The sequence below is a fragment of the Dermacentor albipictus genome, chromosome 2 (assembly GCF_038994185.2).
Source record: "Dermacentor albipictus isolate Rhodes 1998 colony chromosome 2, USDA_Dalb.pri_finalv2, whole genome shotgun sequence".
Classification (NCBI taxonomy): domain Eukaryota; kingdom Metazoa; phylum Arthropoda; class Arachnida; order Ixodida; family Ixodidae; genus Dermacentor; species Dermacentor albipictus.
In genome coordinates this window covers 109,923,292-109,935,534 of record NC_091822.1, presented here as the reverse complement: position 1 = coordinate 109,935,534, position 12,243 = coordinate 109,923,292, and the positions used below count along the sequence as shown (strand labels likewise).

General features: G+C 50.7%; 1 protein-coding gene across 3 annotated transcripts in view; it reads left to right on the top strand.

Moving 5' to 3' along the window:
• LOC135900770 (optomotor-blind protein-like) overlaps positions 1 to 12,243 on the top strand; it is a 115,253-nt gene that overhangs the window by 31,813 nt on the left and 71,197 nt on the right. For all 3 annotated transcript variants that reach the window (XM_065430333.2, XM_065430334.1, XM_065430332.1), the window contains exon 2: positions 4,160 to 4,427. In XM_065430333.2, the coding sequence (XP_065286405.1) occupies positions 4,160 to 4,427 (268 nt within the window). The remainder of the gene's footprint in view (positions 1 to 4,159; positions 4,428 to 12,243) is intronic.

Here is a 12,243-nt window from a genome sequence, read left to right as displayed (position 1 = left end):
ACTTAACGGGAGAAAAATCTGTCGCGCGTTGGTGGACATCGTCAAACGAGTATAGCCGCTCGGGATGTATAATTTACGCCGCCAACGGCAGAGCACAATGAGTGGCGTAATGCAGCGCGGTCCCTGTTTATGATTGGCCGAATGAACGGACGCTCAAAAAAAAAAAAAACGCTCAGTATACTGCAATATAACTGCTATAATGTCCCCGTGTTAAATCAGAGGAGAGAGAGAAACAAGAGAGGATATCTCTGATCGCGAAGTCGTAAACGATCTCCGAATATAAAAGAACGAAGACGCCATGCGATGGCAGGGGCTCTGCACAAATGGTCTTGTCACGCACCGCACTGCGCATGTTTTCGTTTCGAAAACTGTAACTGCCAGTTGTAAGACGTAACTGTTGCGGTAAAAAAAAAAAATTACGCACCTTTTGGACGAAGCCAGCAGACAGTGCAGGACGTAACCAGACACAAACGGAGTCTACATGTATATAATGGATGACTGTTTGCTTTGTGTCGATTCTAGAGAAACTGGACGATGCGCTTTTCCCGTTCTGTGCTTCCTGTGGTGAGATCGCCGACATGGAACTTTTCATTTGGATATGCCCGCAGTTTGAACACAGAAAGGAAAGCGATGGTCGACAGCCTGCAAAAGAATTGTATTCCGCACAGGACTTCTGAAGACGTCGTCGTTTTCCCCGGAGGGTCTGCGGCAATCAGGAAGAGGGCGCAACGACTGCTGATTGACTTCATGCGAGACACGGAGCTCTTCGACCCCTGCTGACGCACGCAGTGACACTCACGAGGGTTTCTATGTGGGCTTGTTGGTAATGCAGTTTCAAGGGTTGTACGGTGGCGCGATTAAAAGACGGGACAAGAGAAGACACACAGGGACACACGCAGCGCTAACATAGGAGGGTCAGGCGGAACAATTGCCGGCTATGTATGCCAGGCTAACCCCGCCATGCTGCAACACCGCTACCACCACCATGTAGAAAAAGCAAACTGGCAGGTACAGGGACTGATATACGATCAAAACACAGCGCCATACTTGCCCAAACTGCCACATTCTCGAGAAACGGCTAGGGATATTTGCCCGTGGCTGCTGCAAACGGACGCAACTGTTTCCGTATACTCCGTGGCTGCACGCAGCTCCTATATAGAGATTTGATTACAGGATAGCGATTTGGGCGAGTAGGTCCTAGCTAAATGGCGTGAATGCGGCGGAAAGAACTGAACTGCGGGGAAGATATAGGCGTGTTGCTAGCAGGAAGAGGCACAAACACAAGCGCTGACTACCAGCCACGCGGGATGGATCGCAGGTTGCGGGCTCGAGTCCTGTTCCGGCTCGCTGAGGCACGCCGCCTTATTCACCCGTCTCATGCCGCGCCCCCGAACAGTGCCGAACTTTTCGGACAGCAGGCGCATTGGGAGGCGCTCGGGCGGATCAGTATATAACCGGCATGTTTGGCAAGGCTGTAGAATCGCCTGTACAGCCTACAACATCCTCTTCCTCTTACTACCAACTGCATTTTATGGCGTGGTCAAAGAACGCATATCGCCACGTGTATGCGATAATGTGTTCGATAACCCCTCTCACTCTCCGTGCTCCTATGTATTTATACGTTCTACGACCAATAAAATTCAGTTTGTAATCAGCGCTTGTGTTTGTACCTCTTTCCGCTCTCCACACACCTACGTTCTCGCACTTAGTGGCTTTGCGCTGCATTCACGCCGTGATCCCCAACGATTTTTCTACAATAATTGCGGGAGGGAACCCTGGTTGGCGCTGCAATCGTTCAGCCACGATGTGAGCGATGGTCGTACGCGGGTTTTGTCTCAGCTTCGTGCTTGTGGATTGATACGTTCTTGCGGATTTGTTTACCACGCCTCTGTCTGCCTTCATTGGCCCAAACTCTGAAACAGTACTGTTTCTCCGAAGCGAAGAAGTGGAGACTACTCCGTACACGTGCGCACTATATAAATGCGAAGCTGCGGCTTCTGCAGCGCAATGCCTTTCTCGAAAATGATCACTTTGCAAAGTCACGGGGCCATTTGAAGCCACAAGTACGATGTACTCGCAGGCAAGTTCATGCGCCAACCATCGTTTCGATATACTGGCTGGCTGAACAGCCGTGCTTTCCGCTTCCTCCCGACGCAAGCGCCAGGGTTCCCTGTAGGATTCTTTTTTCTTTTTTTTTCTTTTTGTAGGAAACTCTACGGCAGCCGCCCCTTCTTCGGCATCCCCCGTGCAGTAACCCCTGAGCACAGCACCTCTATATACGCGGGCAGCTTCGACGTGTGCGCGCGCTCTCGGTGGCACAGCAGCCGCGCCCAAGCACGCACGATATTTTCCTTTTCATGCAGACGCGCCTTGACAGGGCTCCTTTGCCGATGGCGGCCGATCTGCTCCAGCAGCAGCCAGCGTCCCGTGCCGTATACGGCGGGGCGTGCAATTACGTGGGTGACTCGATCGCCCATTGGCGCTCGTGATGTCTTCTTTCTATAGCTCGGCTAATTCGGCACGACGGTTTAATGAGTCGCTCTCGCTCTCGTCCCCCTCCCCCCCCCCTCCCCCTTGCACTTGCGCCCGTGCGACGGCGCGCCGCGTGCCTCAATGATATATACGCTACACAGCCTGTCTAGTCTATATGCGTGCAGAGAGAGCCCCTCGTATACGTCTATACTATACGTGCCTGCTCCGACGTCTCGCGACCCGCCAAAACGCTGACGTGTTTTGACGTGTTTGTTGCGCCTGAAGAGCGCATCCGGTCCTCCTCTTGCAGATCCACATAGACGCGGCCACCGTGAGTTGTCGGTTTCAACTTGACGTGCGCCGCACACTCTCTCTGTATATGCGTTCACGCTCGATTTCGACCTTCAAGCCGCTTGACGAACGTCTGTCTCGTCGCGTGTGCGGCCGTGATGGGCCCATGGAGACGTTCCCGAGTATTTAAACGAGCGCACGCTGCGCTCACGAGCGCATCGTTGCTGCCTTTGGCATGTATGCGTGTGCGTGTGTGCACTTCTTCTGGTTGATGCGTTGTCGAACATACTACGTTTTAGCGTGGGAAAGTATAGAGCCGCTATAGCTGTGACGTACACTACCCGCGCCTTCTTCCTGTCTTGAGTATTTGAAGCACGATGAGATACCACTGAAAGCAACCGTCCGAAATTATTCGCGTAATTACCTAAGCAATTAAGCGACCGTATGCCTGTCATACTTTATTAAAGTTAATATATGTAGTACACGCGTAACATTAAATCCCGGATGATGGGTGGTATTTTTGTCTGTTTGGTTAAATTGCTTCCGGACTTCTAAACAAAATTAAATCATGCAGTTTTACGTGCGCAAACCACGATATGATTGCGCGAGGGACGCCGTAGTGAGGGACTCCGGATTAATTTTGACCACCTGGGGTTCTTTAACGCACGGTACACGGGTGTTCTTGCATTTCGCTCAATGTTATATTTTGCCTTGTCTATCGCGTGGAGGGTATACATTCGCTTCGAGTTCGAAGCCGAATGAGTTTCTCGAACTTATTCGATTACGGAAGTCATTCGATTCTAATGGTATTAAATATCGCTGTGTAGAAACCGAATTACATCATTCGATGCCAATGCCATTCGATACGATTGAAACCAAAACGTCCAGTGTGACAGGAGTATAAGGCAGCCTTTCCAGACTTTCTGTCGAGAATATGGAAGCTCTGTTTCTGTCACAAACATCGAACGCAGCTTTGAAAGCCCTGCGTATGCTTATTTTGTGCGTGCTGTTTATTGCTTCACTGAATCAGTCAATTCACGACGAAGTGGTTTTCAGATGCAGCTTCACCGTTGTCGCTGATCGACACTGCGAGGAAGCTCGATCTAGCCGTTACGTGTATCGGAATTGCATACAAAGCTGCGCGTAAACATTCAGATGATCGAACACAACTAATCATTTGCCGAAGGGGCATGCGGGTTACTCCCGTCTCATATGATTATCAGTTCCGTAGAAATACCGTGCATATAGAATGCGCGAGATAACGATTCCGTTATTACATTCCTATTGTCGGGTCTGCATGCATACTTTATTTATTTTTTTTATCTCGAACCTTATGTTAGCCCATAGCCGCTTTCCTGAGCCCTGTGCCGTTTCCGTTTCTCCCCTACTCTGGCAGGCGGATGTTCCCCGCCTACAAGGTGCGCGTCTCCGGCCTGGACAAGAAGTCCAAGTACATCCTCCTCATGGACATTGTGGCCGCCGACGACTGTCGGTACAAGTTCCACAACAGCCGGTGGATGATCGCCGGCAAGGCCGACCCCGAAATGCCCAAGCGGATGTACATTCACCCGGACTCCCCGTCGACCGGAGAGCAGTGGATGCAGAAGGTGGTCTCCTTCCACAAGCTCAAACTCACCAACAACATCTCCGACAAGCACGGATTTGTGAGTAATTATGTGTACTTTTTTCTCTTCCCCATTTGCGTAGATTCAGTGGGCAACAGTATTGTACATAGGCAGTGAGTGAATCACTTACGAAACCGTCGCTATTGGAATCGCGTATACTGCAGAGTTAGAACGTCCTATTCGTATATCTTGCCGCGTCGCCTGCAGGTCTGTCAGTCCAAGCTACGAACCTTCGTGCACGGGTTCGCACAAAGCTACGTCAATGCATGCTCACTGACCTGGAGAGGCAAAGCAGAAGAGTGGGTCTAAAAATTAATCTGCAGAAAACTAAAGTAATGTTTAACAGTCTCGGAAGAGAACAGCAGTTTACAATAGGCAGCGAGGCACTGGAAGTCGTAAGGGAATACATCTACTTAGGGCAGGTAGTGACTGCGGATCCGGATCATGAGACAGAAATAATCAGAAGAATAAGAATGGGCTGGGGTGCGTTTGGCAGGAATTCTCAGATCATGAACAGCAGGTTACCATTATCCCTCAAGAGAAAAGTGTATAATAGCTGTGTCTTACCAGTACTCACCTACGGGGCAGAAACCTGGAGGCTTACGAAAAGGGTTCTACTCAAATTGAGGACGACGCAACGAGCTATGGAAAGAAGAATGATAGGTGTAACGTTAAGGGATAAGAAAAGAGCAGATTGGGTGAGGGAACAAACGCGAGTTAATGACATCTTAGTTGAAATCAAGAAAAAGAAATGGGCATGGGCAGGACATGTAATGAGGAGGGAAGATAACCGATGGTCATTAAGGGTTACGGACTGGATTCCAAGGGAAGGGAAGCGTAGCAGGGGACGGCAGAAAGTTAGGTGGGCGGATGAGATTAAGAAGTTTGCAGGGACGGCATGGCCACAATTAGTACATGACCGGGGTTGTTGGAGAAATATGGGAGAGGCCTTTGCCCTGCAGTGGGCGTAACCAGGCTGATGATGATGATGATGATGACGTCACCGGCCCGACGTGTAATAATGACTTGTGCAGTAAAGCATATGGTCGACTGTCTTGCGTATGTGTATCCGCTCTGTGAGAAAGGAGCATCTTTAGTTCAATCAATTCATTCGGCTGCCTCTAAAGGTTGAATCTACGTGCCACGTTCCAATTAAGGTGAAGCAAACCGCGTACGCTTTGAATTCACTCTGCACAGAAACTGCCCGCGTAAATTTCACGCGTCATTATAGAGACGCATAAACATGGCAACAATGATTGTCAAGTGCACCCCACTGAACGTTCCTGGAACGTTTATCGGCCAAGCAAAACGGCGCGTTCGTGACTGAATGTTTCCCTCGAGGATATGAAGCGTCAGGCTACCCGGCCGAGGTGAATGTCAGCATGCAGCAACAAACCCTCGCTTCGATCTGCTTCACTCTCCGGCGCAGTTAGCCTGTAACGCAGGCACTAGCTATATCATTCGCATTCACACGCTTTTGTAGAAGCCATGGATATCACCGCGTATATGCTCACACGAGACAAAGAGCCCGTCTCATTTGCTGCATCCGTGTCGAGGAAAAAAGAACAGGTTGAGACGCACGAAAAGGCCCGCGAGTCTTGTCCGTGCCCTTTTCTCTATACGCATATGCATCGGTGCCGAAATTCCTCGTGTGGCGTGCTCGTGAGACTCCCTCGCTCCGTTCGCTGTTCACCTGGCTTCGCGGGGTTCACGCACACAGCACTCGAGCAGCGCACACGCGTATGCACAGGGGCAATGGATTGAAAGCTTGGCTTGTTTGCACGAAACAGAGCATAAAGCGAAGCCGCTGTGCTCGGACCGCCCCGAGGGCCTCGCTCGGCGGGAGGAGGGGAAGTAGGAGTGGAACCGCTGCCTTTATCGCCCATAGAGATTCTCTCTTCTTCAGCCGTGTTTGCTTCGTCATCGCGCCGATGTTGTGCCTGCCTCTTTACGAGTTTGCTTCTGTCTTCCATACTAGGCTCTCTCTCTCTCTCTCTCTCTCTCTCTCTCTTATACGTACGGACGTACGCTTGTATGCACAGGATAGAGCGAAAAATGGCGCTGAGGTGAGCAACTGTGTTGTGCGTTACTCGCGTTCTCACGAGGTGTCATTCTCCTCTGCGTGTTTCCACGTGACTAGTTTTGCCCTCGCACGGTTTGAGGAACTGGGGGCGTTAAGGTGAGTGGAGACGGGATGGGGGAAGCACGAAGGATTTGCCCTTTTCGCCACCCTCGTTCTCGCGACTGTTGTGGTATACCAGAGAACCACCGTATGATATAAACGTATGCACATACATAAATTTACGGCAGACGTGCGCGGCAAACACCGATGCTCTGCTACGGTCGGCGTTTAACTGCCTGTGTAACATGCGCACTACGTGCCTGACCGTTTTGGTGAATGCAGATGAACCCGTTTTGGTATCGGGTAACGTTCCTTCCTGAAAGTCAGCTGCCTTCCTCCTCTTCTCTGCCCCCGACATTTCGTTCTCAAAACATCCCTACTTTCCGAAAGTCCTTTCTTCCCCGCCGCTTCGACCATTCTGGAAGCATCTCTACCGAAAGAAAAGAAATAAAAGGTCTTTGTCTTCGTGCTTACCTTCTCCCTATACCTTTTGTTCCCACGACTCGAGCCCCTGTTTGTCCACCAGATGCGGCCACTTACTTCTCGCAGGATGTTTGCCCTCTGCCACGGAGGTCGCTCGCTGGATAGCTCCTTGTGGATGTGGCGGTACGCTTTCTTGCTCCTGGCACGATTGTCGATGCGCGCCCGCGAGTGCCATGCGTGTGCGTGTGTGCGTGTGTGTCCTAAGCTTTTTTTTTTTTTAACCCCTTCACAGAGCGCGTTTGTGTTTGCGCGCTCGTGTGGCGGTGCCTGTGAATCGTGGAAGGTCAGAGGTCGTCTAGTGCTCGTTTTCGGAAGCTTTTCAGCTCACTTGGCGGTAGACCATCTCTATAATCTGCAGCTGTGTTAAAAGGAACGAGTAGCCGCTCAGAGCTCGCTAACAGCCAATGCTGCCTTTGAGGACTTAGGCCGCGTCGCTGTATAGTTTTGCCATCCAAAGCAGAAGACCTCATTTGAATGTTATGGTGCCTTAGCGTAACATAGATGAACTAACGTGGAGGTACACTGAAATATCGCAATCTGTTGGCGCGGTAGTCACCGCCGGCAGTGACATCTTGTGACGATAAGCTTAATCAAAGCGGACAGAAGCTTTATGGAAATGATTGACGGTGTTTTAGTAACCTGGCGTATATACATACATGTCGATAGCGGGTAAATAACGATCACGGAAGTATTTTTCTTTATTAACTTTTTCTGGGAGTCGTGCGACACAAAATCGTTTTCAGCTGGTTATGGTTCATCACAGTGACCCAGAGGCCGCTACCAGCGTTGGTGTTCCCATCCACGTCTTCCGCTATTCCAGTATGTGTGCATCAGCATGCACGTTCTCGCTACGCAAAAACCTGTATTGTCGTTCGAACGAATCCGGGCAATAAATATGGAAGTCAGTCGCGCAGAATTCCGACTTAATGGGCGCTCTAGATTCGCGCTTTTCATTTTATTTCTCATATTCCCTCCAAATTCTGTGGAATTATCAAACCAACATGCACATTGCCGCTTTCATATATGCATCTACAGCGTAAAACTGCTCGCAAAAAAAAAAATAGAGCCAGGTGCATTCACTGCAAAGTATATGCAGTACTGAGCCGCGAGCATGTAGCCAAATGCTCGAGTATTCCATTAACCCCATGTAGTCGGGGTCTGTGAAATCAGGTGGCCTCTTCGCCACAGTTTAGGCGGCGGCACGACGGCACCGTTTCAACCATCGCCCCTCTCGACGCCGTGAGTATACACAAACATTCTCCCTGCACGTGACGCGGGAAGGCCGACTCTTCCACGCTTTCTTCCTCCGCACCGCAACGCTGTGGTCTGCAAAAGCCACCTCTCCGTCAAAGGGTTGTCTACATATACGTTCGCTCACGTGCGCCGACGGTCAGCCGAGAAGGACCTCCTACGACGAGGACGGTGTCGACGCTGCGCGGCACTCGCTGCAAAGCCACGTGGCCCGTTATGTGGGCCGTGTGTAATACAAACACGCGCTACGACCGGCACGAGGAAGCCGTGTTTGCCGGCGCCGTTTCGTAAACTGTATACGTACGACTTTATAATGCGAACGCGTTCGCCGCTGAGTGGTGTTGACTGTGTGTGAGGCCTCTGAGGTGAAGGAGCGTGGTTGACTCGCAGTGATCAGCCGAACGCGGGTCCGCCGTCTTGGCATTTGGCTTCGGTATTCCGTGACCCCTTCGCACCTGCTGCTGAGCTTGCCGTATGTGTATATACGTTCCCGTACTTGGGGCGTTTGTGAGTGGGACTTTCATTCTGCTGAAGACGAGAAGCAGGTGTCGGTGGACGTTGAGCGCGAGGTCAGTTGAGCAGTTGCTGCAGTCGAGAATGTTCTCTTTTGAATGCGCGCGTCAACTAAGAAGTAGCTTCGGTTCCCTTTTCTCTCGACGGGGCGGCACGTGGTGCATTTGGTCTGTGCACCGGCGTTAGTCGTTGAAAGCGTTGTCGCAGTGGCAGTGCACTGGACAAAGGTGGGGGACAAAAGGAGGACCACACAAGGCGCGAGCTGTGCAACGCCAGCAGCAAAAGTTTGCGTACAGCTGAGTTCTCATGAACGCCGTATATACAGGTGACTGTCCCGCTGCACGCGGCAATTGTGAATTTGAGACGTGCGGTCACTCGAGTAAACCATACCTTCGGTAGCTATTGCTCTTTTTTTTTCTTCTCGTCTTTGTTCGTTGTATACGTAAAAGAATAAGAGACGTGCAAAGTGCGGCACCGGACAGGACAAACGCTGGGCCTTGAGAAAAACGCGCAGCGAAAATAAAGTGTAAGATCAAACAAAGTGAAAATAGAAATTTTGGTGCAAGCATCCGCTCGCTTTTCGTGGCACAACGTTGCGTAGCCGTGGCACGTATCCTCCTCAAACCTGAAGACAGCTCAGGGAAATAATAAATTCTGAAGGCAGTTCCTTTCTTGCTGACCGATGTGTGTTTTAAACCTGAAAAGCCAATTATTCGAATATAACTGTCACTGTAAGATGCCAGAAGCAGCATATTTATGTACACGGACAAAGTGATCAACTCCATGTTTTGGCATGGTAAAGTACTGCTTTTCCTACGCATAAACACAAATGTGTGAAGATGCGCGTGTTACCCGCCGTGGTGCCTCAGTTGTTATGACATTGCTATGCTATAAGCACGTTGCGGGTTCGACTGCCGGACGGGGCTGCTACGTTTCGATTAATGCGAAACACAATAACGCTCGTGTACCGTGCATTGGGTACAGGTCAAAGAGCCCCAGGTGTCCAAATTAATCCGGAGTCTCTCCCCTATCGACATATGCTCCGTAATGACATCACGGTTTTGGCAGGTACAAGCTCAGAATTCGTTTTTAAAATTTTTGTAACGTCCTGGTAGGTGTTGCCAGGTTGACCCTACCTCGATTGTCGTGACTCATCGTTCCTTTTTCGACCGAGACACACGGGAACCCTTTCTGCGTAAATTTACGACACGTGCTATACAATAACAGTGGTTAAAGCTTCAGATATTTTTATCCCTTCATATTTAAGCGACCTTGGAAAGAATGCGCAGCTGAAGTGATTTTTGTTCGACTTTACGCAATGTCCACGAAACGATTATAGTGCTGATCGAGCAACAGAGGCCGTGCGAAACGGGAGGAGGACCCGGAATAAGGAATGAAAAAAACGGGGTCAGAACAGAAAGCCAATGGTGTATACGAAGAAGCACTAGTCGTCATCACGCGAGAAACGCCGGCCCTCAGCGGCCTCTGTCGGGGTATCCAATAAACAGAGTGTGTATGCGTGTGTGCGAGCGCAAACAAGCCCACCGGCGTCGACAGGTTTACAGCTCAATCGATCCAGACGCCGACCTCTCGCAAGTGCCTGCTTTAAATACTTAACCGCGGCAAGGGGCCCATTCTGGAAGGACCGCCGGGGGCGTCGTTGGCCCCATCTCCCGAAACGGGGCCGCGGGGGCCACGACTCCGCCTCGAGCGTTCTGCGTCCGTCGGAGCGAACGGGGTTCTTATACCTTCCGCGCTTTACATATGCTCTGCTGCTGCTGTTGATGGTTGCGGTTGTTGTTTAGTCTGGGAAGCTGTACCACACAGCCTGCTGTATATTTTCAGTGCCTGCCCCGGGATGCCGAAATCGGGCGCCACTTAAGTGAGACGCCACTTTCCAAGTGGTTTGGTCACACAAAGTTTGTGGGGCATGGTTAGGGTTATTGTAAACTAGCTTTCAGCGCTTGTGCGAACGGTACAGCTATACGGCAGCGCAAAGGAGAACGTTGTTCGTCCTACAACTGGAACAGGGCAAATGGTATTGGAATCTTTGGAACATTATGCCGCCGCTGTCTAACCACTGATTCCCACGCGCGTTGGAGTGACGGGGCAGGCATTGTAAAACAGATAGGCTACGGTTGGACGACCGCATTTCTTTTCTTTTTTATTTAAACGAGTGAGCAAATTACTGTTGCGTTACGACCACACTGCCCTGAAAACTTGCGGACACGCGCAGATCCGAAGAATTAAGTATTCCGCACTGGTGTCCCAAATGATACCTAGTTTGAAACAACAGGCCCAACCCAGTATTACCGCGATGAGAAAAGCATCCGCGACACGCCATTTACGCCTGCAGGACTCCTCCTCAGTGATCTTTAAATATGCAGTCGCATTCCCCATAGATATCGCGCGTATCTATTCCCTCACACCACTATTACGAAAACCGAGCTTAAATTTGCTCTAAACCATTCTTTGTCCCCGTGGACGTCTGTTTACTGTATACCAATAAACGCGTTAACGCGGGAGGTATGTGTGGTCAGGACGGCCACCGAGTTAGTCCGTCTATTTGCGTTACTCAGCGTCTGCGCCACTTGCTTTTGTTTTAGCTCAACGGTTGTCCTTCATTATTAGGTCTATATAACTGTTGTTTCTAATCATTTCGTTTATTCGTCGTATCCTATAGCATGTACTCGGATTGCACGACTATAGCCTGCGTTGCGCCCTGTGGAGGCGCCGACTTCCTCGTCCGGGCACAAGATATACTCAGTATATAGACTCCCGACGTGACCGATTCCTCCCTCATCGGTGCAGTTAACCCAAATGCAAGCGCCGTTCGCGGACAAGCCTTGTGTAAACTCATTCGTCGGCGCTTACTGCATACCGGCCCAACGCACGCGTTAGTCTCCGTCACTCGACTGGTTATCCAAATTGTACCGCAACGATATATATGTACGAAGCGCAAATGAAAAAGAAGAATGAAAGAAAGAAGAACAGAAAGGAACGAAAAGAGTGAGAGGAATAAAAACGACCAATAAAAAGGCACACTCTGCGCGCTTCGCCACTGTGTGTTGCGCGGTGTACATTTACTGCGTGACGACGTCATGTGCGTGCCAGCCGGGGAAGTTGGTCGTTACTCGCCCCCCTCCCGACCGCCCACCGCACTTCGTATACGATCAACCGCGCGCGCACAATGTTCTAACCCCATAAAACGGGCGTTACGTGGAACGCCTCGGCACTTACTGATTATCCCTCCCTCGCGTCTTTCTCCTTAAGCTGTATGCACCCCGTCCACCTTCTTCCGCGCTTCTTACTTGTCCTCCTCCTCCTCCTCGTTCTGTCCATAGCTCTCTCGCAAGGCACAGAGTTTAATGCCAAGACAACCGCGGGAACAGCAGAGGAAGTTTCAGGAGCGAATTAGGTGGGCGCTCGGCTAATTTCCCGCGGCCTTCCCGGTGCGATGGCGCCGAGTGGACGAGTGCCTGTTTT